This window comes from Bos indicus, chromosome 1 (genome assembly GCF_029378745.1).
Source record: "Bos indicus isolate NIAB-ARS_2022 breed Sahiwal x Tharparkar chromosome 1, NIAB-ARS_B.indTharparkar_mat_pri_1.0, whole genome shotgun sequence".
Classification (NCBI taxonomy): Eukaryota; Metazoa; Chordata; class Mammalia; order Artiodactyla; family Bovidae; genus Bos; species Bos indicus.
Window position 1 is genome coordinate 100,545,134 of NC_091760.1, and position 27,513 is coordinate 100,572,646.

The 27,513-nt window shown below is 37.0% G+C and overlaps 1 protein-coding gene across 8 annotated transcripts in view; it reads left to right on the forward strand.

The window, feature by feature from the left end:
* ZBBX (zinc finger B-box domain containing) overlaps window positions 1-27,008 on the forward strand; it is a 124,966-nt gene extending 97,958 nt beyond the window's left edge. For 7 of the 8 annotated variants that reach the window (XM_070792218.1, XM_070792221.1, XM_070792227.1 and 4 more), the window contains 6 exons: window positions 2,305-2,612; window positions 6,421-6,574; window positions 7,313-7,429; window positions 14,782-15,039; window positions 24,829-24,967; window positions 26,731-27,008. In XM_070792218.1, the coding sequence (XP_070648319.1) occupies window positions 2,305-2,612; window positions 6,421-6,574; window positions 7,313-7,429; window positions 14,782-15,039; window positions 24,829-24,967; window positions 26,731-26,857 (1,103 nt within the window). In that variant the 3' untranslated portion in view covers window positions 26,858-27,008. The remainder of the gene's footprint in view (window positions 1-2,304; window positions 2,613-6,420; window positions 6,575-7,312; window positions 7,430-14,781; window positions 15,040-24,828; window positions 24,968-26,730) is intronic. The other variant, XM_070792223.1, reaches the window with a different exon arrangement.
* Window positions 27,009-27,513: the final 505 nt, after the last annotated feature.

Below are 27,513 nucleotides of genomic sequence, written 5' to 3' on the forward strand. Positions count from 1 at the left end.
AGTTTGTCAATATATACAAAATAGCTTGTTGTGACTTTGATTGGGATTATATTGAATCGGTAGATGAAATTGGGAAGAAGTGACATCTTGACAAATTGAGTCTTCTTATCTATGAATGTGAACTAGTGTGAAAAAAATACTTATTTAATTTTTTGTATTTCTTTCATCCAGTTTATTTTTTTCATCCAGTTTTCCTTATATAGGTCTTTTTTGTACTTTTTTTTTTTTTAGGTTTATACCTGAGTATTTCAATTTCATGTGCTAATGTAAATGGTACTGTGTTATTAATTTTTAATTTCACTTGTTCATGTTAGTGTATAGGAAAGCAAATGACTTTTGTAAGCTCAACTTGTATCTTCAACCTTGCAATAAGCACTTATTAATTCCAGGAGTTTTTTTGTTGTTGTTGTTGGTTCTTTTGGATTTTGTACCTAGACATTCTTGTAATCTATGAACAAAATCAGGTTTATTTCTTCCTTTTTGGTCTGCATACCTTTTATTTCCTTTTCTTATCTTATTGAATTAGCTATGACTTCCAGTACAGTGTTGAAAAGGAGTGGTAAGAATGGAGATCTTTGTTTTGTTCCTGATATTTGAGATAAAGTTTTTAGTTTCTTATTATTAAGTATTTTGTTAATTGTAGTTTTTTGTAGGTAGTCTTTATTAAGTTGAGAAAGTTTCCCTTTTTTTTAGTTTGCTGAGGATTTTTATCATGAATGAGTGTTGGATTTTGTTGAATGCTTTTTCTGCATCTCTTGATATGATCCTCTGATTTTTCTTCTTTAGCCTCTTGATATGACAGGTTAGAATAATTGATTTTTGAATGTTGAACCCAGACAACTATTTTTTATGACTTAACAGGGCTTCTAACGAATAGACTAAATTAAATCATATCTGTACTTTCTGCATCACATAGTATGCATTATTAAAATGTTGTGTTCTCACTTTTCCAGCAGCAATAAATCCCTATAATGGAATTTTACAATCTAGCAAAAATACTCTAGAGGTTAGTTGTAGACATTTACACTTAGGAAATGACATCTCCTTCCACACACAAAAAAAGAAAAAAACCTAGATTCAGATAATTTATTTTCAAGCTTATTAGGAAAGTACAGCATTTTCATAAAAGTTTTATTACATTGAATAGGTTTCATAAAGGTTTTCTATAAAATATTTTTCTGACATACAACTTATTACATTTCTCACAGTACTTATGCAATTTAGAGGTGATAATTGAAAATGGAAGTTCTAAATAGTATGTGCAATTGCTGAGTTATATAAACATTTGATTGCAGCAATGGGCTCTAAGACAGAGTTTATTTCATGGAAGACTATTTTAGTTTATAGCTTCTACTATTTTACACAGTCTATTTATACAGATAAGATATGCATATTGGAAAGAGAATATGGGCTAATCAAAGGAAGCTATATTTAGTTTGGATAAATATGTGTATGTGGTAATGAAAGCAATATGGTGTACATTTTTTTTTAAAGAATTTTATTCTTAAGAAAATCTAGACTACAGTTTCATAATCCTAGTTTCACATTATAATCACCTGGAGAGCTTGGTGGGGGAGAGGGGGAAAGAAACAAAAAAGCAAAATGCTTGATTCCCACAGTCAGTGTTTGATTTAATTGGTTTGGGGTCAGGCCCATACACTGACAGTTTTAAAGAGTAACTTCAGACGACTCCATTGTGCATCCAGGTTGAAAACCAGTGATCTACCCCAAATGATTTATTTAAAGCAGACATAATGAGGTGGGTGATTAATATAATCTAGCTCATCTTGTAGCTTTCCAGAGGCAGGTGTCTCGGCACAAACATTCTCTGTGCCCCTAACTGCTGCAGTTCTTTCATCTGGCAGACTTCCCATGGCCCTCTCCTCATCACTAGTTATGCTAAGCAAAAGAGGTAAAATGTGGAAAGTAAGGTTTTCTCTGCATTGTTTCTCATAAATTATTGATATAAAACTTGAGTGGGACAGAGGGTAGAAAAGTAGAAATTGAACCTCAGGCTGAAATGGAAACTTGTGTCAATTTCAAGATTGCATCATAAAGTAAAACCTTGTCTCCCTCAGTTAGTCTAAATCATTTAAGTCTGAATATATAGGTAAATTAGGATTGTCATTTATGAACATAAGCTGTATAAAAGTCTTTAAAACTAAGGACTCAGTAAAGAAAATTGATTTTAAAAATAGTGTTTAATGATAAATATTTACACCACAGAAGTGTTGGTGAACAGTTTAATCCATTTATTTATTTATAATTATTTACTTAACTTTTGTAAATATGTGTTTTCAACAGCAGGAACTTCACACGCAGATTTTGATACCTTTGTGGATCCTGATGCATACTCTCCTGCTATTGAAAAATTAGAGGAAAACATTTTTTTTGAGAGAAATTTGAAAGAGGAAAGCATAGATATAGAAAGTAATAAAAAGCATGAAGATTCCCACATACCTCTTGAGAGCAAGGATTCTTTGCCAAGTACAGATTTAGAAAAGCCCTGCATTAAGGAGAAATTATCTGAAGAGGACAAGAAATCCTTGGAATTCAGCAACCTGCATGAGAGGCCAAACTTTGAAGATTCTAAAACTACAGAGTCACCACTGGTAAATATCTATTATCTTTATTGTATTAAAATTTTATAGTTATCATCAGAAAAAATTTATATTGACACAGAATATTCTTAAATGTTACTTCCTATTGAATTTAAAATGTACAACCTTATAGTTGAAGAGTAACTCATATGGGAAAGAATGTAAATGATTTACAGAAGAAATTCTAATATGGTAAATGCCATTATAACAAATGACTTTCTATGACAAATAATTTAAGGCCCACCTCATGCACCATAGTACGAGTGCTGTTACTTTCCTAAATGAAATTCATTATTATGAATAATTTAGTGTAATAAATCCTCTCTAGCTTTCTACTCTATAGTCACTGGTTAAAATGAAAAAAAAAATTGCAGTTTTGTAGATAAAACTAGTTTTGTGGCTTAATGTAAACATAACATTTAAAAGGTAATTCTTCAGGAATATAGCTAATAAAGAAATAAGATATAGTTTTGTTTCTTCTTAGAGGAAAAAGATAAAGTAGTTCATTATTGCATTACTGCCAAATTTAAAAACTATATTTGAATCTCTGTTCTATGTACTAAAATCTTAAGTGATTATAATTATTAATAATAAGTTATTTAAAATTTGGACAAATTAAATGTTAAATTCTTTGGAAATTGGGCAAGTCAAATATTTTAACAAGATTTTAAAGTCATTTGCAATGAATTGCCATGGTACTTAAACTGAAGATAGGATCAAAGAGTTACAGAATGAGTATTGAGCTGCTGCTACTTCTGCTCAGGGGATTGAATTTCTATACCTACTTAGTGATAGGCCTTGTTCCTTTTCAAAGTGAGAAATTAGAACTGAGACCTCTGCAGAAACCTTAGATCCCTAAAAGTCTGCTCTGTCTCTGAAGGAATACACAAGGAGACATACTCACAGGTGCAGGATGAAAGGAAACTACTTTCTGCAGGGGATCAGGCCTAAGTCAATAAATACCTTATCTGAAAAATGGAAATCTTAGGCTTTCATCTAGTTTCGGTTTAGAGTTTGACTATACATTTCTTGGAATCTGAAAGTTCCAAGTAAGAAATGTTGGAATCTGCAACACTAATGTTGACCTGTGTCTACTGATGCCCTGATATATCTGACAAAAGTAAGCCTCAGCCCCTGGTAGAAAGACATTGCCACAATTTAGCCAATAATCAGTTCAGTTAGGTTCAGTTCAGCCTCTCAGTCGTGTCTGACTCTTAGCTAATAATAGATTCCCCCAAATCAACCTCCACTTCAGCTGAACTTCTCCCCTTTCCAACAAAGAAAACAATTGATCATGGAATGAATTTCAGCAAATAGAACAAATAAGAACTCTGATTTTCCAGTTTCCAAAGGGCATCGTGCCTAGAGCTAAGTGACACACACACTGTGTGCTGTGTTATCCAGAGGAATTTTGGATACACTCAGATGTAATTATAGTAAATAACTTACATTGTAATAGTGTATGTCAACTTCAACACAATAATACAATTAATTCATTGAAGGCAAAAGGAGAAGGGAGGTGGCAGAGGATAAGATGGTTAGATGACATCCCTGACTCAATGGACATGAATTTGAGCAGATATCAGGAGATGGTGAAGGACAGGGAAGCCTGGCATGCTGTAGTCCCTGGGGTCACAAAGAGTCAAACACTACTTAGTGACTGAACAACAACAGCAATTAATGTTACATATAAAGACTAACATATGTACTGTAGTATAGATACCCGAAGCAAGTCTTTTAAATTACTACTATTGTGTGATAAAGTTATATTATCTGTTGTACACATCTATAGAAAACATTTCATTATTAAAATTGAAATGTTAAAAAACTACTACTAATTTTGATCCCTTATACTACTGTTGTAAAAAGAAAAGTGGTAAATGATTGCATCATAGAGCACAATGCTTTACACTTAGTTGTAGAATCTACTTTCCTTTCATCCCAAATGACTACGCATGAACTTTTTACTTTCCTCCGGCCCTAGGAGAAACAATTCCCTGAGCGGAAACTGTTTAGAAATCTGCTGTGATCCTGTAGAAAATTCATTAGTGAGCAGTAGGGGCAGATTTTAGCAGTGGCATTCCTTCAGAGTTTGAGACAGTACATTTAGCACTTCAGTCTCCAGAAACTGAGTTCTTCATAAAAGTATGGAATTGTAGTTAGTTGCAGAGCAGCAGCAGTGAGGTGGAGACACGTGCAAGGAAGAGTATGAACTAATCAGGACCTCTTGGTTTTAAATGTGGAACTACCAGTTGTTAACTAGATGAGATTGGGCAAACAAACAAATTCACTCTCATTGTTCTCTGTTAACCTAAGCTTTAAAAAAAATTTCCATATTTTCAAATGTCTGATCCAGATATGAGCTGCATCAGAACGGCTTCTGTGGATTGGCGATCAGTGTCTGGGAGAGCCGGTGAAGATGTCATGAGTAGGGACTTGGACTTGCCTTTGAAGGAAGTGCTCTATTGGTCCCTAGCTTCAATTTGTAATGGTTTATCATTTATATGACTTATCCATTTGAATGGAGTTATAATAATTTTAACTGTGTGATTAGCACCTTGAAACAGACTGCGTTTGGGCATTATTTAGATACGTGAAGGAACTGTTAAATGCTGATGGCGACTCTAATGGCATTTTAAGCCTATCTAGAGCTCTCACTGGGCTTCCCCAGTTGCTTAGTGGTGGAGTCCGCCTGCAATACAGGAGATGCAGGAACACAGGTTCAATTCCTGGGTCCGGAAGATCCTCTGGAGGAGGCCGTGGCAACCCACTCCAATATTCTTGCTGGGAAAATCCCATGGACAGAGGAGCCTGGAAGGCTACAGTCTGTGGGATTGCAAAGCATAGGACACAACTTAATAACAGCACAGCACAGCAGCACAGCCTTCTCACTGGTACATCTCTAATGTTTTCTACCAGATTCATGTACTTGATAGGCTTCCCAGGTGGCTCAGAGGGTAAAACATCTGCCTGCAATGCGGGAGATGGGGGTTCGATCCCTGCGTCGGGAAGATCCCCTGGAGAAGGAAATGGCACCGCACTCCAGTACTCTTGCCTGGAAAATCCCATAGACTGAGAAGCCTGGTAGGCTACAATCCATGGTGTCGCAAAGAGTCGGACACAACTGAGCGACTTCACTTTACTTCATGTACTTTATAAATCTCATTTATATTCTTCCCTAGGATGAAAGCATATCAAAATAAGAGTTCACACAGTAGTAGGGGAAGCCTAGGCTTCAAATCAACGAGATCTATATATAGAGTCTAGGTCTGCTAGTTTTTTAGCTGTATAAAGTTCACAAATCACTTAGCTCACTCTTGACTCAGTTTCCCCTTGTATATTTTCTTCATAGTGAATGTTTTCTTAACTTGGATTTTCTCTGTGACCAAGATCAGATCAGATTTGTTTCCATCCAGTATTTTGCTTTCATCTTTGAATTTATTTTACATATAGTCAAAGACACTAATCAAAAGCATAGCATATGAGAAAGACTCTATTTTCCAGAGTAATTTATGTGCAAAGACACTGAGGGAAGAAAATAAGGAAAGAAAAGATAAAACTTAATTTTTCTTTTAAATGAATTTCAATCCTCCTTAGATTTAATGGCAACTTTCAGATCATTACCATAATTGTGGTTTATACATTTTTCCAAGCTTACTCTGTATAAATGTTGTGTAACAATTTGTCTCCACAACTAGAACCTAAACTTGATGTGGGCAAAATCCATGCTAAAAACATAGTGGGTGCTCAGTGAGTGATTTGCTACTTTGTGTGGATAAGATAAAATAAACTTAATTTTGTTGAATATTTTGTTTCCTAGTTGTTACAAGAAATAGCCCTCAGGAGTAAGCCCATAACTGAACAATATCAAGGACTTGAAAGATTCTTTGTTTTTGATAAAAATGAAAGACTCAACTTACTTCCTTCTCATAGCTTAGAATGCAGCTCCTCCAATACTAGGATTACAATTGCAGGTAAATTCAGACATAAAATCAGATGGCCTGTGGACCGAGCTAACAACTTTCTGACATGTTTTAAAAAACAGTTTGTCAACATCTTAGGCAATACTGAGTAATTCTGTTTACCAAATGTAATTGTTTTCTTATTTTATAGCTGAAATTATTGACCCTATGAGAGTTACCAAATATTAATATTTATATTTAAGGCAACTGTCAGAAAACATGGCTATAATGAGACTGAGAGAGATTATTTTTAGATATTAGAAGTGTGATCCTTAATCAACTAATAGTACATCTTCAAATCACTTGATTAACTGTTAAGTGTTACAGTTCTTAGATGCCATCTTAAAAGCAAATCTTAAAATCTTAGGATTGTGGAAATTCACAGACATAGCCATCATTTCCTTTAAAACTCAGGTCTTGGTATCATGTGGAGTCTTAGATTTCTTATGTATTCAAACATATTTTTTCACATGCATACTATTATATTTTATGTTCTATTGCATGTGTATTTTTAAAAATATTTATTTCTGTTCACACTTGTATGTGTGTATTTGTGCAACCTCCTTGCTGTTTATAATTCACTTTTATTGTATAATTATGAGATTTTTATCTTTCATAATATACACCTCACGGTCATAAATGTTTTCTCTTTAGCTAAATATTATCCAGTAAGACAATATATAATGAATCAACAACATGAATGTCTCTTCTTTTTCAACTTTATGTAATTTTATCATTTTACCATTTTAGGAGACAGAGAATGGATCCCAGACCATAGTGTAAGTGCATATGCTGATAACACAGTTGCCTTAGGTGTTCTGAAGTTTGCCCAGAAAACATCAGCAAGGAGAACACAGCAAAAGACTGGTAAGATTGACTGTAAGGCTGCTGTGCCATATTGTAGCTCAGTATGTTTATTAGTTTATCTCTTAGTACTTTACTAGGCGCCTGAAGATTAATTTTGTCAGTTATTTAATTTAAACTTATTCATTTAAACTGTCCTGGACTTTTCTTCCAAAGCCAAAAAACCAAGAATAGTCATTACTCCTCTCAAAAACATAAATTTTACACTTAGCTATTTTCTGCCACAATGTACTAGAGAATGATATTTTTAAAATGTAGCTCAGGATAAGGCATATATATTTTGAACAACCCTTATAAAATACACACTGAGTTTCATTACACTTTCAAGAAACAGTATATTTATACTAGATTTTGTTTCCTCCTCTACTTGATTCAAATTATGATCACACAAAGCCATGAGATTGCTGTTTGCTGCTGTGGTTAAGACACTGCTGGTTTAAATCTAATGCTTAATATGTTGGCCCTGAAATCTTGATTTCAGTCTATTAATTCTATTTTCTAGCCAAAATAATTTTGAGATTTTCTATACGATAACTTTTGACATATTGAATGGTCATTGCAGTATTTTTCTAGTAAGTGCATGCAGAGAACTTTAACATCATTAAAATCAGTAGTGTTACTGGTTACTGTTATCTGAAAGTACCTGATAAAGTAGGTTTGCTTTGTGCTCAATTTCATATGAAGTTGCAGTTGATGACTAATGAATTAAGACAATTCAACATGCACGGTGAGTATGACGACACTGTGCTGGGTCCTGGGGAAAAGAGTTGCCTGAGTCATGTTCCTGGATCTTGGGAGCTCATGATTCAGGAGAAACATTTGACAGAGGGGACTGTTTGACTTCATCTGAAGGCCAACTTCAAGCCAGAAATTTAATTACGTGTGATTTGCCCATATATGTAAGATTTATATTTCTCTCTTGCCTTAAATCCTATGATTAAAACAACTTGGCCAGCTTAGATTCTTTCCATATGCATTTATGTTGAGAAACTGTCAGATTTTAATAGGTTTTTTTTTTTTTTTTAGTGGAAAATCCATTCATGTATGACAAATTTTTTTTTGGCTCTATAATTAGATATATCAAAGGCTGGGGCAGCTTTGAAAATCCTGGCTGCTTCCTTCTTAGGCAGTCAAAGGAACTTTTTAAAGTCACCATAGATTGATAAAAACAAATTCTCATGTATGCCATGAGAATTTGTTACTTGGGCAAATCTTTATAAGTAAGTAGCCAAATGCCTTGAAGTATCCATTTGCCGTGATCTGTTGAAGTCAATAATTTGCTATAAAAAACATTAGAAGGAGCACCTACTTGAGGCATGGTGATATAAAATAAGCCACCTTCCCAGAAGCCTGAGAGCTTACAGTCCAGTTCAGAGGCTCTCAAATGTCAGTGTGAGTGTAATCACCTGGGAAACTGATGTGGCATTCCTAGATCTTACTGTTAGAAATTTTGGGTCGTTAAGCTGAGATAAGGTTCAGGGATTTGCATTTATTTTATCAATGATTCCACTTCATGCCAACGTATAGTCCAAAAATCATACTTTGAGAAAACTGCTGTATAGATATGTTGACTATGTTGACTGACATAGTCAGTCACTACGTCGCATCTGACTCTTTGCCGCCCCGCAGTCTGTAGCACGCCAGGCTCCCCTGTCCTTCACTATTTCCCAGAGTTTGCTCAAACTCATGTCCAACCATCTCATCCTCTGTTGCCCTCTTCTCCTCTTGCCTTCAATCCTTTCCAGCATCAGAGTCTTTTCCAATGAGTCTTCTCTTTGCATTGGGTGGCTAAAGCATTGGAGCTTCAGCTTCAGTCCTTCCAATGAATATTCAGAACTGATTTCCTTTAGGATTGACTGGTTGGATCTCCTTGCAGTCCAAGGGACTCTCGAGTCTTCAAGAGAGTTCAAAGACTTCGAACTTGGAGAATTCGAAAGCATCAATTCTTTGACACTCAGCCTTCTTTTTGGTCCAACTCTCACATCTATACATGACTACTGGAAAAACCATAGTCTTGTAAATACATAAATTATACCATATGTAATAAAAGGTCTATAAAAAACATGAATAACATGCTTCTGGAGACTGATAGGTAGCTAATAATAGTACATATGTTCAGTTATAATAGAGGTTGATGCATGTGCAGTTTTTAGGAATGGAAGTGGTAAAATAATTGCTTTGCCATTGAAACCTATCTGTATGCATGATTTTAGATGGTAGGTGAGATTTCAGCCAAATCTTAAAGAATTGTTAAGACTTCCCAGTTAGAGGTAGAAGGAGATAACTATAGAGATAGTGACCTGAAATAAAAATGAAAATTTCCTGACTATGCCACTAGTTACGGAAATCTTATATTCTGAGTTGGTGCCAGTATATAAATGAATTACTCTTTCTGTAAGACTTTAAATTTGTGAATGTAAAAACATGATAGCTATGAAATACATGTGTGTTTTGCAGCAAGTCCATTGATTCTGCCCACCCACTGCCAAACCTATGTTCCCCCACCCCAGCTTCCTCTCTCTGTAATCTGAGGAAATTATAGATTAACCCTGATCACAGTTATACTATAAATATAACAAAAGAAATTGTCCTTGGCATTAGTTCAAGAATAATATGCTATAATTACTAATAAGACCAGCAAAATATTGGGATGATAATGTAAAATAGTGGTTTGGGTTATCTTAATGGGTATAAGAATGTCAATAAAGATATAAAAAATATTAATCACTCACTGAATAGACTTTAATACAATAGTAATTATTACTGTTCTAAATAAAACATTAGAATTGGATGAAATATAAGCAGAATAACCTGCTTTTTGCCGAGTGTTTCAATAGTAAATAACATTCTGACCAGAGGACTCAATATATTTTCCCCTGGATAAAGGTCACAAAATATATTTGTCTTATAATATTCTTGCTCCACTGTGTAAATTACTGAGAATTCATACATTAGAAAATGTATTTTCTAAGTGCTCCTGAAACATTTATGGAAATATTATTTACATTGCCAGTGATGGCGTAAGTTATTTCCAAAAGGTTACTTCCAAAAGATTATGTTTATAACCTACAAACTTGGTTTATAAAAAAGAAAAAAATATAGGATGATCCCTTTACTCATGGCATTTTTCATTTGTGCCTGTCTTAACCATGTCTCTAATCTTAACCCTAACAATAATATTAATAATCTTATATAGGAAACATTAAAGGAAATGACATATTCATCTAAATGAACAAAATAAATAAAACCAGGACCAAACTGAAGCCTCTCTGTCTTTCTATGGCTTATGTGCATTAAATTACACTTTTGAGTAAGAAAAATAGTCTCTTTCTTTGCTGTAGATGGGTTTGATAAAGGACAGAAATGGTATGGACCTAACAGAAGCAGAAGATATTAAGAAGAGATGGCAAGAATATACAGAAGAACTGTACAAAAAAGATCTACATGACCAAGATAATCACGATGGTGTGATCACTCACCTAGAGCCAGACATCCTGGAATGTGAAATCAAGTGGGCCTTAGAAAGCATCACTACGAACAAAGCTAGTGGAGGTGATGGAATTCCAGTTGAGCTATTTCAAATCCTGAAAGATGATGCTGTGAAAGTGCTGCACTCAATATGCCAGCAAATCTGGAAAACTCAGCAGTGGCCACAGGACTGGAAAAGGTCAGTTTTACTTCCAATCCAAAAGAAAGGCAATGCCAAAGAATGCTCAAACTACCGCACAATTGCACTCATCTCACACGCTAGTAAAGTAATGCTCAAAATTCTCCAAGCCAGGCTTCAGCAATATGTGAACCGTGAACTTCCTGATGTTCAAGCTGGTTTTAGAAAAGGCAGAGGAACCAGAGATCAAATTGCCAACATCGGCCGGATCATGGAAAAAACAAGAGAGTTCCAGAAAAACATCTATTTCTGCTTTATTGACTATGCCAAAGCCTTTGACTGTGTGGATCACAATAAACTATGGAAAATTCTGAAAGAGATGGGAATACCAGACCACCTGACCTGCCTCTTGAGAAATTTGTATGCAGGTCAGGAAGCAACAGAACTGGACATGAAACAACAGACTGGTTCCAAATAGGACAAGGAGTTTGTCAAGGCTGTATATTGTCACCCTGCTTATTTAACTTATATGCAGAGTACATCATGAGAAACACTGGGCTGGAAGAAACACAAGCTGGAATCAAGATTGCCAGGAGAAATATCAATAACCTCAGATATGCAGATGACACCACCCTTATGGCAGAAAGTGAAGAGGAACTCAAAAGCCTCTTGATGAAAGTGAAAGAGGAGAGTGAAAAAGTTGGTTTAAAGCTCAACATTCAGAAAACGAAGATCATGTCATCCGGTTCCATCACTTCATGGGAGATAGATGGGGAAACAGTGGAAACAGTGTCAGACTTTATTTTTTGGGGTTCCAAAATACTGCAGATGGTGACTGCAGCCATGAAATTAAAAGACGCTTACTCGTTGGAAGGAAAGTTATGACCAACCTAGATAGCATATTCAAAAGCAGAGACATTACTTTGCCAACAAAGGTCCATCTAGTCAAGGCTATGGTTTTTCCTGTGGTCATGTATGGATGTGAGAGTTGGACTTTGAAGAAGGCTGAGCGCTGAAGAATTGATGCTTTTGAACTGTGGTGTTGGAGAAGACTCTTGAGAGTCCCTTGGACTGCAAGGAGATCCAACCAGTCCATCCTAAAAGAGATAAGTCCTGGGTGTTCTTTGGAAGGAATGATGCTAAAGCTGAAACTCCAGTACTTTGGCCACCTCATGCGAAGAGTTGACTCATTGGAAAAGACTCTGATGCTGGGAGGGATTGGGGGCAGGAGGAGAAGGGGACAACAGAGGATGAGATGGCTGGATGGCATCACTGACTCGTTGGATGTGAGTCCTGGTGAAGTCCAGGAGTTGGTGATGGACAGGGAGGCCTGGTGTGCTGCGATTCATGGGGTCGCAAAGAGTCGGACACGACTGAGCGACTGAACTGAACTGAAGCATATCTGACCCACAGCTGTGTACTTTTTTTTCTCAGTTGAGATCTTAACCTCTAATACTGTGGCAGCCAGATGTTGTTATAAGAGTTCAGCAAATGTTCGTAATCTCCTGAATTTTCTGAAGGGCATATATATATTATGTTAAAATTTTTTCATCTCATATTTCTCTGTGTTGGCAGAAGTCCAGTTCTTCTTAATAACATCTTTCATTTGTTTTATTTTAACGAGATCTAAATTCCTTTCAATTGTGATTGAGATGTAGCACAGTAAGATAGAAGGTGTGGTTTTCTCCATAGATCTAGAAGTTTCTATTTTTATAGCTGAATTACTGTATTACTGTTTATAGCTTAATTATATACTCTCTCTCCTGTACTTCTACCATTACTGTTTCTACTGCTGGTTCACTTATAAAAATGGCAGATTTGTTATTCTTGATGGCTTTAAATAAAATATTGATTCCTTACAAGTAAAATAATTCCAAATTCTAGTCATTAAAATAAATCTTAGGGATATTTACTTTTTTAAAAATACATAGGCACATTTTTGTTAGTTGTTTTTCTTTACAATTATCTGAGTGCGAATAGATGCAAAAAGATTATACTCTTTATTTACAATTTCATTTCAACAAAAATTGTTTTCAAACTTGATTTCTAAGACATGTATTAAAATTGGTACCCTTTGGGACTTACCTTAGTTAGATTTAATTGCTTAAATAATTACATACTGCATTAGGATTCTTCTTAGGGTACTTAGCTACCTTCAAAGTAGATCTTAAAAAAAACGACAAACTCAATAATCATTGACTGTTTATTACATAACAATTGCCTGTAGCCACTCTTCTGAATTTTACATTTTTCTAGAAGTCAATAGAGTGGGCATAATGTTGTATGACATATATTCAGTCAAATAATAATTTTAATGATAATGGCCATAGCACTTCTTTAAAGAATCCAACATTTTACACAAAGGCAATTTGTATTAAGGGAATACAAGATTATCTTATAAATTATTTATATTTAATATACATGTATTTATCTAAATCAAAACAATGATTCACTATATTAAAAATACACCTGTGCTATGAATATATAAATTTGTGCCTTTAATATTCCCTTCAGTTCAGTTCAGTCGCTCAGTCATGTCCGACTCCTTGTGACCCCATGAATTTCAGCACACCAGGCCTCCCTGTCCATCACCAACTCCAGGAATTCACTCAAATTCATGTCCATCGAGTCGGTGATGCCATCCAGCCATCTCATCCTCTGTCGTTCCCTTCTCCTCCTGCCCCTAATCCCTCCCAGCATCAGAGTCTTTTCCAATGAGTCAACTCTTCGCATGAGGTGGCCAAAGTATTGGAGTTTCAGCTTTAGCATCATTCCTTCCAAAGAATACCCAGGACTGATCTCTTTTAGGATGGACTGGTTGAATCTCCTTGCAGTCCAAGGGACTCTCAAGAGTCTTCTCCAACACCACAGCTCAAAAGCATCAATTCTTTGGCGCTCAGCTTTCTTCACAGTCATTCCCTTGGCCTTTATTAAAGAATCTTGTGAGCAATACCAAATGATATATATAGTTATGTTTTGTTAGTATAAATTTTGAAGGGATTTTTTTTTCCTACTATGAAAGAACCACACATATTGAAGAAACCAACTAAGTCAGCCTTTGAAATAGATCAAGACAAAATGGTGACTGCCCTGGTGGAACAAAGTACTAACCTGACTCAGATCTCTACTTCTGGAATTTTTCCACTGAAGTGCCCTATAAAGCAGCTGAGAGTGAACTCATATTTAGGAAAATTAGAAATGTACTTTCAATTTTCTTTAAATCCTTTGTTTTTCCAAAAGATTTTGCATACTGGTCTATTTTGTTTCCATATCTGCTTTAATAGATGAATGTACACACCATCAAATAAAATGGGATCATTAGGAAGTGGTACATGTTTATCCTGTGGGGTTTTTTCTCTTACAAGGCACAGTGCAATATTGTCCTAGAATTTAAGAAACACAGCACAGTGGTTGGCCATGGAGTAGATGATAAGATTGGTATGTTGAATTGTTCTGGAATTGACTGGGCTTACAGATTTTTGTTTTACTTAATATTGAAATTAGCTTACCTTTCTCTGAGTGTAGACAAAATGAGGGAAGAATAACCCAAAGTGTTCTTTATAACACAAAGAAGGTAGTTTAGGATTCACAAATGGAAGTAAAGCAAAATACATGATAATCTAAAGTTCATTTTCTCATAAATTCTGTTGCATGAATTTAACTGAGTTCAGGAGGCTAGTATTCTGTATCTTTTAAAGCATTCATTCAGAATTTTAAAAATGGTTGATTAATTTAATTTTTATTTTAGGCCAGATATCACAGAGACCTTCAACAGCAAATTTACCACTTTCCAACTCTGTGAAAAGACGTTCCAGCTGCTTTTCTTCTTCTCATCCCCGGTCAAGAAGTGCAGTTGCTCAGTCACTCTCTAAAGCTGCTTCTGAAATTTCAGAAATTGAATATATTGACGATACTGACCATGATGAGCCTTTCTTAGATGACACTGATGATCAGCAGACCTTAGACAGTTTGGAAAAAGAATTAAATGAGCTGAGAAATCTTGCAGGTAATGCTATTTTTTTTTTCACCATAAACAGTATTTACTTTGCCTTCTGCCTGATTCTCCATGTCATGCTCCAAGCAAACAAACTTTTCCCTTTTCCTCTTTAAACCATCAACCTTTGTGTTTGTTTTCTTGACTATCCTCTGATGTCACCCTGAAAATGTTATAGAACTTGTGTGTGCCCAGCCATATCAGAGATTATCCCCTTAGCTCATATAATTCACAGTTAAGTGGTCTTAAGGTCCTTCATGTGGACAGAAAAAAAATTTTTTTTCTCCTTCCTACAAGCTCACTGAGTGACTAATCTCTTATAAGAACCACTGCCCAATATTGTTGGAGACAAGAGCTATTCCATCTGATCTTTTGAAGCAGTATTTCTCAAGTTTCAGTGTGTACATAAATCCCCCAGGGGTGTTGTTATAATGCAGGTGTATGTCCGGGGTGGGATGCAAGATTCTGCGTTTTTACTAAGATGTCCCAATTTTGAGCCTTTTATTTTCATTCATTTCTAGAAGTTTTGATTGTGGCATTCTTGTCTGTTTTATCTTTAGAGTCCATTGGCAAGTTAGATTAATTTAGCAATTTTTTTCCCTCTGCACTTAGTAGGCATTTCTCCATTGTCTTCCGTCCCTGGATAATGTGCTAGTTAGTACTTTGGCACAGTTTCTCCATTTAACTTTTGTTTGGTTGAATTTAATTGTCAATTTTTTTTCCCACTGGTAGAGCTTGCGGTAGCTCTATTAACTGAATCCTGTCATGTTGGAGAATGCCTGCTACCTTTGTATTTGAATGGCAAATTGACTGTGGGTATTCTCCTTGTGTCTGGGCTTCCCAGGTGGCTCAGTGGTAAAGAATCTGCCTACCAATCAAGAGACATGGGTTTTATCCTTGGGTCAGGAAGATCCCTTGGAGAAGGAAATGGCAACCCATTCCAGTTTCTTGCCTGGGAAATCCCAAGGACAGAGGAGCCTGACAGGCTACAGTCCATGGGGTCACAAAAGAGTTGGACATGACTGAGTGATTAAACAACAAAAAAATCTCCTTGGGTCATTTTTCTCTTAAACTTTGTACGCACTGATTCATCCTTTCCTGGATCTGAATTCTGCTGTAAAGTAGTTCAAGGTTTCTCATTTTTACTTCACTCTCTTTTGCATGTGACATGCTTCTTTCTTGATTGGATATTTGGAGAATTTTTTTCCTTAATATTTGAAATTATTGGACCAGGATTGTATTTCAGTATCAGTAATTCAGCATTTCTTAAAGCACAGAAGTTCCTCTTTGTTTTCAGAGGAATTTTCTTCTGTCATATATTTGAGTTGCTATCTGTTCCATTTGGCTTTTTGCTGCTGAGAAACCTGTTTTGTTTATGTTGGATCTTTTTACGATGTTTACTTATGTTTCTTCAACTGTTTTAAGCTGCTTTTATTTTGCTTTTTATTTACTGTGATTATCTCAAGTTTGTCTCTTATATCAGCATTTCAATTTTCAGCTGGTTATAGGCCATTCTTTATGGATTGACCCAGTAAATTACCTCTTTACAGGCATTCTTTTTTTTTTTTGTAATTTTTACTTTGATGTAATTTAAACTTAGAGAACTGCAAGAATGCAAGAATAGTACAAGGAACTTCCATACACATTTCACCCATTTAATGACCTGTTTGTCTTACCTCATTTGAATGTATGTACACACACACACACAAATACAACTCTTTTTCTGAACCATTTGAGAGAATGTTACTAGATTCATGCCCCTTTTCCAAAAATATATTTTAGTGTATTTCCTACAAGCAACAGCTTTTTCTTGTGTAACCATAGTACAGTGATCAAAATCAAGAAATTAAACATTAATACATTGTAATTCTCTAACCTTCAGTACATATCTAATTTTTTAAAATTGTCTCAGTGATGTTCGTTATAGCATGTTTTTTTCTGGTGCAAGGTCCAATCCAGGAACAAGTTTGCTTTTCCTTTTTGACGTCTGACATGTTGCTGTTTGATCTTTTAGGTTAGTTTTATTCTTTTTAAAAATGTCATTCTTATTATTTATTTTGTAACCAAAGGACTTATGAGGGAATTTTCATAGGGTCTTGATCTGTTATCTACCAGATTGCTCTTTCATGGAATCGTTTTTTGTGTGCAGTGGATTCTTGGATTCCAGTTTGTTTGCTGTCATTTCCTCACGTCTTACTTGTTCACATGTGTTGTGAGTGGCTTTGCTCATATCTTCTGTCTTTTCTGATACAGTGAGACTGCATTCCTCTAAAATCTACTCTCTCCTCTCTGCTTGTGCTAGATGTGTCAGTCTTCTCTATGGAGCTACTGTTTGTGAGTTGGCTATTGACTCTTTTCTGTATCCCGCTGGCTAAAGGCACAGGGAGAATAGATGAAGGATTGAAGAGTTCAGCTTCCTTTATTGGAGGATCTGGGCTCTCTTGTCTTTTTCTGGATTTTATTGAATGCCAAACTTCATTGGACCTGATTTGAAGTGTGTTTTGTCTCTGTTGGGACACCTGCGGGTGTGTGATTTTCTTGCCTCCACTAAGATATTATGGTGGATGTTCAGGGCTTAAAAATATTTTCAACATTTTCTCCTTGCTTTCCCCTTACCCACTGCTTTTCCCAATTTCTTGTGGTACTGGTTAGACTTGTGAGCCCTTTAGATGCCTCTCCTTTTCCTGTCACTAGTTTGTGTGCACACTGAGTGGGAAGGAGAAAGGGTGTGGACAGAGTAGGCCCCCAGCTGTACCTTAATGAACCTTCTGTTTATTCCTTTGTTGTCCCTTATCAAGGTTTATGTGAATTTGTATCTCTTCCTTTGGTTCCATTTATGATTTTATTTTATTTTTAATTTTTCTCCCTTTCCTATTCACTTCATTAGGGATTGGGGAAGAAGAAATTGTGATTCATCTTTACCTATCACTCACTTGCCTGACTCTGCTTTACTAAAAATCAAATATAAATATGCTTGGAGGTAATTCTCATGTCAAAAGTCATTTCTAGGGACTTCCCTGGAGGTTCAGTGGTTAAAACTTTGCCTTCCAATGCAGAGGGTAGAGGGTTCAATCCTGGCTGGGGAGCTAAGATCCAACATGCCTAGTGGCCAAAAAACAAAACAAAACCAGAAATGATATTGTAACGAATTTAATAAAGGCTTTAAAAAAATGGGTCACATAAAAATACCTTTGAAAAATTAATTCTAAAATGAAGCATATCAGATCTGAACTAGATCAAAAGGATAGTAATACAATTTTTAATCAGAAGATGAAGGTTGTCTTATTTGGTAAATTGGTCAATTTCATTATTTACAAATGAAATACTTTACAAACATACTTGTTTGTCTCTAACCTCTCAGCTTTTTTATTTTGTTTATCAGGTTTTCCTTATGTGCTTCACCTTTCCCCTGTCACTCATTTCCTCATACACCCACACCAGTATTTTCACCAAAACACATACCTTTTCATACATTAAAAGCAAGTACACACTACATAGCCTGTGAACTACCAGAGCTTTTTCATGGGTCAGGAGCAGAATGTAATCACTTACACACAGTCCACTGAGGAATGGCTCTCTTTCTATTTGGGAAGATTGGCCTTGGATGAATGCACAACTTTGGAGACATTCACCTGGAGCTGAGGAAAGAAGAGGACTGCACATCAGCTAAATTGTCCCAACAGTCAGGGAGGTGACAGCTGCGGTGGTGCAATCAGGCTTTATTCTAGAAAATTCATTGATTCTGCACAGTCTTTTATATTCTGTTCAGCATCAATGGGTAGAAAAATTCCACCCACATGTCACTACTCATGATGAGTTCTGAAACAACTCTCAATGAAGTCTGGTCTCACACAGATACAGCTACACAACTGTACTCATACAAATGTAAATGGGTGTGCATTCCCATGAAAGCTGCCTTTTTTGTAAGCAACAAACCTTATGACTAATTTTATGTCAGCTCTAGGATACCTCCACTTCCTCCAAGTTCTAGGAAAAGAGCCCTGCCAAAGAATCTGGAGAAGAGGACAGGAAATAATTACATTGAGTAGTGTTTCTCCTTTGACTCCAATTGCTGAAGCTGACAATAGAGTCATTTCATAAGGAGACAGACCAGTGGGAGCTGAGGATATGTGTGTGTGTGTATGCAGGCTGAATCAGGAAACAAAGAGCAGCAAAGCAGGGTGGTTGAGAGCCATGCTCTAGGGCCAGGGGTTTGGCTCTGAAATGTGGAGCTACAAATTCCCAGCTTTGTGACAACAGACAAATTATTATACTTTCTTAATCTCTCTCTGTATCAGTTTCCATGTATGAAAGATGAGTATGAGAATAGGCCCTATCATAAATTGTTCAGTGATTGAATTTGAGTATATATTAAATACTATATTTATAAAAATTTTGCACATACACACACACCTACACTTTACCATTGAAGTGCTTAGCACATAGTCTGTGCTGAAAACACTGTTAAATTATATAAGAAACCAGTGGGCAGTGCTTTTGACGTATAGTAAGTTAAGGTGCTCTTGGCAAGTCCAACTTTTAGTCAAAAGCATATAAACTCTGTTTCTATTCTAGAACCATGTTTTCTTCTGGGCCACTTTGAGAATTATAGTTAGCTCTAGTTCATGCTGTTTAATTATTCCTCCACAAGTACCTTTGTAAATAACACTAAATTCTACTTATGCTTTAGTATCTCAGTCATGTCCGACCCTTTGTGACCCTTTGGACTGTGGTCTGCCAGGCTCCTCTGTCCATGGTATTCTCCAGGCAAGAATACTGGAGTGGTTGCCATTTCCTCTTCCAGGGGACCTTCCAGACCCAGGTATCAAACCTGTATCTCCTGTGTCTTCTGCATTGCAAGTGGATTCTTTACCATTGAGCCATTACCAAGGCATTTTTTGTCAGTTTTTGGATATTGTTATAGCCTGAATGGAGAAGACAATGGCAACCCACTCCAGTACTCTTGCCTGGAGAATCCCATGGACGGAGGACCCTGGTGGGCTACAGTCCATGGGGTCGTGAAGAGTCAGACACGACTGAGCGACTTCACTTTCACTTTTCATTTTCATGCACTGGAGAAGGAAATGGCAACCCACTCCAGTTTTCTTGCCTGGAGAATCCCAGGGATGGAGGAGCCTGGTGGGCTGCCGTCTATGGGATTGCACAGAGTTGGACACGACTGAAGCGACTTAGCAGCAGCAGCAGCAGCAGCAGCATAGCCTGAATAATTTGGAAATATCAGAAGATTTGCATTATGAGAAAATATCAGTAATCAAATGCAATAAAACATTCACTTCTTCAGTGATTAAAAATTATTGTTTGGGGCCTTCTCTGGTGGTTCAGTGGCTAAGACTATGTTCCCAGTGCAGGGGGCACAGCTTCAGTCCTTGCTCAAGGAACTGAAATCCCACATGCCACACTATGCAGCCAAAAAGAAAAGCCTTATTTGTTTTAAACTCATTCTTACTTGTTGTTTGAGTTTTTGTGGTCCTTAAATTCCTTTGGCAATCCTATGCTTGTACGAGTCTGCAGGTACTCAGCTGAGTAATTAAAGACAGAGAACTTTTTCTTAAATAAGAAAGAATAAAAATCTACCTGATACTAGTATGAACTACAGTATGAAGTAAAATAGTGAGGCAGTGGTTTCCTGAGTAATTAGAAGGTTGACCATCAAGTAAGATATTAAACTGTAAAATGGCTAGTCAGAATTATAGTCAGCTAATTAACTAGATAACCCTTGTAAAGACAGTCAGGTGAAATTGAATTAGAATGGCAATTTTTTTTTGCTTTAGAGTATCTTGGAATTTTAGGAAAAAAAATTGGGTGACATATAAAAGTGAAAGTCAACATATTAAAAACATTCTGATGTGGGAATATGAAGCCATTCAATGAGTTGTAATAATCACTGTTTGTTCTTATATGAACTGTTGCTCCATTTGATCTTCATAGCTGTCCTGTTTGTAGATGGGTGAGGAAGTGATACTTTTTGGTCTCCCCTGTGTGGCTATAGTAACTGAGACTCTGGATGGTGCAGCGACTGCCTCCCCTGGGTGCCCAGAGGCACCCATGCACAAACCCAGGCAGATCTGCCCCACGTTCCTTTGTCTGACCACCAGACCTGTGTGCCACTTAAATAATTTGAGATCTTTCCTTCAACTCACTACTGTGATCACTTGAGAGGCAGAGGGTGTTGGGCAGAGTGAAGGCAAAGGAAAGAAGGGTTGAAGGATAAATGAGGCAAGACAGTGGAGAAGGGGAAACAGGCTGGTGGATTGGGCGTGGGCTCACAGGTTACAGGGGGAGGGTCCTGATGGTCATATCTCCCGAATATTGGGATGTGTTTTGTATGTGTATCTAATCCTTTAGAAGTGGTGCTTGTTTTTGTTGTTGGTGGTGAATTATTTACTGGGAAATTGCCTGTATACTTTGTTTCTGTTCCTTGAAAGGGATTAACCTGTCATTTGGTCCTTCCTTTCCTCTTTACTTCATTTCTTTATTCATGTGTGTTTATTTCCCTGTAGAATAAAGTTTAAGTGACCCGAGTTTTAGAAATACACTGTGGAACTTTGTATATAGTCAATGTTCCCTCTTTGCCATTCTTTATTATTGCATTTAAGAGATTCTTCAGTGATCAAAGAACATACACATATCCCATTTATTCCAGGGATAGGAAAGATTTAACTTCAATCCACTCTCAACAATCAGCTGGTTTGACAGTTATAAAGTAAAATCTCCAATGGAAATATCAATGCAATCTTCCCTGGTCCCATATGAGAAAAATCAGAACACTTGGGTTTTTGTATGGTTGACCTTTTAGGTTTTAACACTAACCTGCAGTAGGGTTTTTGTTAAAGTTTTATTTTTTTCTGCCTTGAAAGTCAAGTGATGTCACCTCTGCTCCTGTTAACTGAAATTAAATAACTCTTCCTATTAATTCTGAAATAAAATTTTGAGACTGAATAATTATACAAAAATAGTCCCATTCTGTTTGTATAATTTGAATTAGCTCAGTATTCATTCAGTTAGGACTTGAAAGACTAATAGAGGCTTGAAAGACTAACCTCTCCTGGTGGGATTCCTTAGATCTAAGCATCACTATTGGGTTAGCAGTGTGGTTCTACCAGTTGCAAATCCTGAGCTGACTACTTTCCCACAGGTAACATTCTTTTTCATGTGGTATGTAAAAGGATCTTGTATACCTGTTTTATTCACCTTGTGGGGTGTGTGGGGGGGAACACCACCTTGTGGAGAAGATAATAGCCTAATGCTAAATAATTAGATTGTGGAACATAGTGATTTATGACTGTGGTGAGCTGAAAGAGCTTAGGTTGGGTTCCAGGTCTTCTACTTGTAGTTGTGTGAACAAGTTATCAGTCCCTAGTGGGCCCTCAATTTCTTAATCTCCAATAAGTGGGATGGGACAAAAATTTTCACTAAGGAATCTTTTGTTTTTCTCAGAAGTAATCTTATAGAGAATTCCCAAACATAAACGAGACCAATGAAAGCTGTCTTGCTTGCTTTGGGGTGGTGGGAGCAGAAGCCTCAACCTTCAGCCTGCAGGATTTCTCCACGTATTGTCATTGTGAATGTTCTGGATTTTGAAGGACACTTACAGTTGTAAATGTATGGATGTCTATCTTCAGTTCAGTCGCTCAATCGTGTCCGACTCTTTGCGACCCCATGGACTGCAGCACTCCAGGTCTTCCTGTCCATCGCCAACTCCCAGAGCTCACTCAAACTCATGTCCATTGAGTTGGTGATGCCATCCAACCATCTCATCCTATGTGGTCTCCTTCTCCTTCTGCCTTCAATCTTTCCCATCATCAGGGTCTTTTCAAATGAGTTAGTTCTTCACATCAGGTGGCCAGAGTATTGGAGTTTCAGCTTCAGCATCAGTCCTTCCAGGACTGACTTCCTTTAGGATGGACTGGTTGGATCTCCTTGCAGTCCAAGGGACTCTCAAGAGTCTTTTCCGACACCACAGTTCAAAAGCAGCAATTCTTCGGTGCTCAGCTTTCTTTATAGTCCAACTCTCACATCCATACATGACTACTGGAAAAACCATAGCTTTGACTAGACAGACCTTTGTTGACAAAGTAATGTCTCTGCTTTTTAATATGCTGTCTATGTTTGTCCTAACTTTTCTTCCAAGGAGTAAGCATCTTTTTATTTCATGGCTGCAGTCATGTGATTTTGGAGCCCAAGAAAATAGAGTCTGTTACTGTTCCTACTGTTTCCCTATCTATTTGCCATGAAATGATGGGACCAGATGCCATGATCTTAGTTATCTTGCAGGAAGGATATTCTTAGTTCATTTTTATAGGGGAATCTCTGCTTGCTCACAAACTTCAAGTTAATACTAACCACCCCCAATTATCTTCAGTCAGGGATTTAATACATGCATTCTGGTGTTTGGTCCGTCTGATCCTGTCACTTTCATTAAAGTGAAGGGAGGAATGCGTGCTAAGTCTGACTCTTTGAGACCCTGTGGACCGTGGCTGGCCAGGCTCTTCTGTCTAAAGGTTTCTCCAGGCAAGAGTACTGGAGTGGGTTGCCATGCCCTCCTCTAGGAGATATTCCCCACCTTGGGATTGAACTCCCCTCTCTTACATCTCCTGCATTGGCAGGTGGGTTCTTTCCCACTCACACCACCTGGGTAACACCAGGAATAACAGCCAGTAATTTTTATAGTTTTAAAAGTCACCATAGCATAACCTCATGTAGAAGTTAGATGTCTCTGACAACATTATGTCTAATGTAGTAATCATATTTACTTCTATACTTGATATTTTGGTAGTTCATGTAAGGAAGGTATTGCTTACACATTTGCTTATTGAACTTGAACTACCTGTCCTTACTCAGGCTGAATTGGGAGAAGGCAATGGCAACCCACTCCAGTACTCTTGCCTGGAAAATCCCATGGCCGGAGGAGCCTGGTAGGCTGCGGTCCATGGGGTCACTAAGAGTTGGACACAACTAAGCATCTTCACTTTCAGTTTTCACTTTCATGCATTGGAGAAGAAAATGGCAACCCAATCCAGTGTTCTTGCCTGGAGAATCCTAGGGATGGAGGAGTCTGGTGGGCTGCCGTCTCTGGGGTCGCACAGAGTTGGACACGACTGAAACGACTTAGCAGCAGCAGCAGAAGGCTGAATCACAGGCCAACTTCAGGAAAAAGAAGATTTAAGGCTTTTCCCCTTTCATATACACATGCTTATTATCTACCCAAATAAAGCAAGGCAGTCTAAAAGAAAGAGTAGCTTTTCCAAAACTAACCTTTGCCTGAGACTGTGTGGGGGCAAACCTTTTATTTCTTAGAAGACAAAAAGATATAATAAAATGTTTAACATTCAGGCAAGTTGAGGAGTTGCACAATATTGTAAGTTTAAAAAAGATTGCTTGTATTTCCTTGGAACTTTGTAAATTTTCAGAGCATTTGTCACTTAAGTATAGTGTATGTTAAAAATCAATGTGGCTAGGCAAAAGAAGTCAGACTGCTGTTTAGTTGCTAAGTCGTGTCCAACTCCTTTGAGACCACATATACTGTAGCCCACCAGGCTCCTCTGTCCAAGGAATTTTCCAGGCAAGAATACTGGAGTGTGTTGTCATTTCCTACTCCAGGGATTGAACCCCAGTCTCTTGCATCTCCTGCATTGCAGGCAGATTCTTTACCACTGAGCCACCTGGGAAGCCCCTATCCTTGTACTGCTTGAAGTTTACTGAGTAAACTTTCAGCACCATATGCTCTGTATCTGTTTCTTGAATTTATGTGTTGACAATGCATGAAATAAAATATTTCAGATCCTTCAGAAAAACTTTACAGCCTAACCTCAGAAGAGTTACCAGCCTTCAACAACCATTTGCTGAATATAAGTCAGACTACCCTAGATTTCCTTAAGACCTCATGTGCGAGGGGTCTCTGTGGATTTGAGGAACAGAGGTAGGTTAAATATGGTGCTTATATGTACAAAGAGTGTATCGTAAAATTTTTGACAACCCCCAACTAGTTACCTTTACTACATAAATAAAGATTGTCCTCATGTGTGTACTTATATGGCTATTCTTTATAAAATGTTTAAGTGCTTTGCTAACCTAATACCAGGATTTAGTGAAAGGCTTATGAAGTGGTTGCTTTAATGTGAAGAGATAATTCTCTGCTGCACAATGTGTGTCAGGAAAATGAAAAGACATTTGGAATTTAATAATCCTTCACTATTTCTTCTTATATTGAAAAACAGTTGCCTTACTTGCCTTCATTAACTTACTGAATTTCAATATTTTGCATTCATAGACTCTTGCTCAATGTGAATAAAGTTTTTAGAATAGAATATTGAGAAGTCTCCTTCTTGAAATCAAGTCTAGATTGTTAATGATATCATTTTAATCTATATGACTTCATTCTTCCCTTACACAGGATAAGAGCATTTAGAGATGGTGATCAGTTTATAAGGAACATTGGTAAAACTAATAAATCTTCAGAAAAGTAGTCTATCATGTCAAGGTGTTATGGTCATACTAGAATTCCCTGAAAAAGGAAGAGTGGTTCTTCTAAACAGACTGAGAAAAAAGTAAAATAAAATCCCCTTGAATTGTAAATTCTTTTGACTTGCTGAAGTCTAATATTGTAGTAAAAAGAAATCAAGAGTTCATATTCTGTCTTTCTAAAGGAGAAAATCATCTATCTGTGGTCCAAGGATTTTTCCATTTCTAACACCACTTACATTTCTTTTTTTAAAGAGATCAGTATAAAGTTGCTATTTTTTTCCCTAAAAATAAACCAAAGTTACCAAGCCAACTTCATAAAAAGAAGGACATTTAGGACTAAATATAAGGGGATTATATTAATAGAATAAAGCACAGTTATTTAAAATTAAAAATTTCCTGAAAAAGTTATTACCTTGTCCTTCTTTTCTCTATTTAGACCAGTGAAAGGTTTTTTTTTTTGCTTTCATTTTTAATCACATTTAAGATCTGAACTGGACCACAGATAAGAGCTTACAAAATGCTGGTTTAACCTGTTTGGGGCATAAAATCCAAATACGAGTTCTATCCATCACAGGGTGAAATATTTTATATTATTTAATAGTGTACATGGGCTGAAATTTTTAATAACTTGGACCAAAATATCTGAACTATGCGGACTCCTCTCTGTGCCCCCATACTACTACTTACCCCTAGCCTCAGACAGCAACACACTAGAGTTTCCATGAGTTCCTTTTCACCATAAGATGCAACAAACTAAAAGAACTACATAGTTGCTGTCATTAATTTTGGCTTTGGCATATCTAGACTGGCTATCCACATGGTCCTAAGTGATTTATCTGGCAGCTTATTCACTGGGATTCTGTTAAACAACCAGCGTAATGATACAGGTTCTTAACAAGAACCTGGAGGCTCTGCAAGTTTCTGAAGTATTCTTCTGAGGTATCATCAATGAAAGATGCAGCCAGAGACCATGAAATCTTCTCTCCTTGGTTCCACTGTGGCTTTATCTCTTGAGAGACGGAGAATGATGAGAAGAATGGAGGCTTGGTTTATTGGGCACATTGAGAATTATGGTCTCAGTCTGAAACAGCACCACCCCCCTGCCCAATGTCTGCCTGCCTCCAGTTACTTCAGTGTGTGTAGTATTGATCAGAAGATAAATGAAGAGTTGAAACCTGGTTCTGTATATTGTGTATTGACCTTTTAATGTATTTCCAGCTCTTCTGAAAAGGATACTGGAATCCAGTCTTTGCTGACAGTTTCTGAAAGCAGTACGGATGAGGAGGAAGAAGATTTTCTTGACAAGCAACATGTCATTACACTCCCGTGGTCAAAGAGTACCTAGTGATCATTCATTACTTCTTCCATTTTGTACCCAGAGTAAAGCAAACCTGAAAAAATTTATCAAATGATTACCTGTCCGGGTGATAGAGATTTTTGATTATTGTCTCTGATATTTCAAGGTTTACAGACTAATAAAATTAGTGAAATTATAAGTTTAAGGGCTTTTTCTTCCAAATTGCAGATTATGTTAGTAACATTCAATGAAATTTTTAAAATAAGTTGTAACTGTGTCTCTAAGAACTTATCAGAAGGTAGTACTGTTGCATGTAGGGGGACCCCTTCCAGGGCCCAAACTGGGCTCTTGTCTAACACTCAGAAATGAATTGTCCTAGGAGACACATGTGCTGACAAAGCAAGAGATTTTATTGGGAAAGGGCACCTGGGTGGAGAGCAGTAGGGTAAGGGAACCCAAGAGAACTGATCTGCCACGTGGCTTGCAGTCTCGGGTTTTATGGTGATGGGATTAGTTTCCAGGTGGTCTTTGGCCCATCATTCTAATTCAGAGTCTTTCCTGGTGGCACACGCATTGCTCAGCCAAGATGGATGCTAACGAGAGGGATTCTGGAAAGTGGATGGACACGTGGTGTCTCCTTTCAACCTTTCCCGAACCCTTCCGGTTGGTGGTGGCTTATTAGTTCCATATTCCTTTTCAGAATC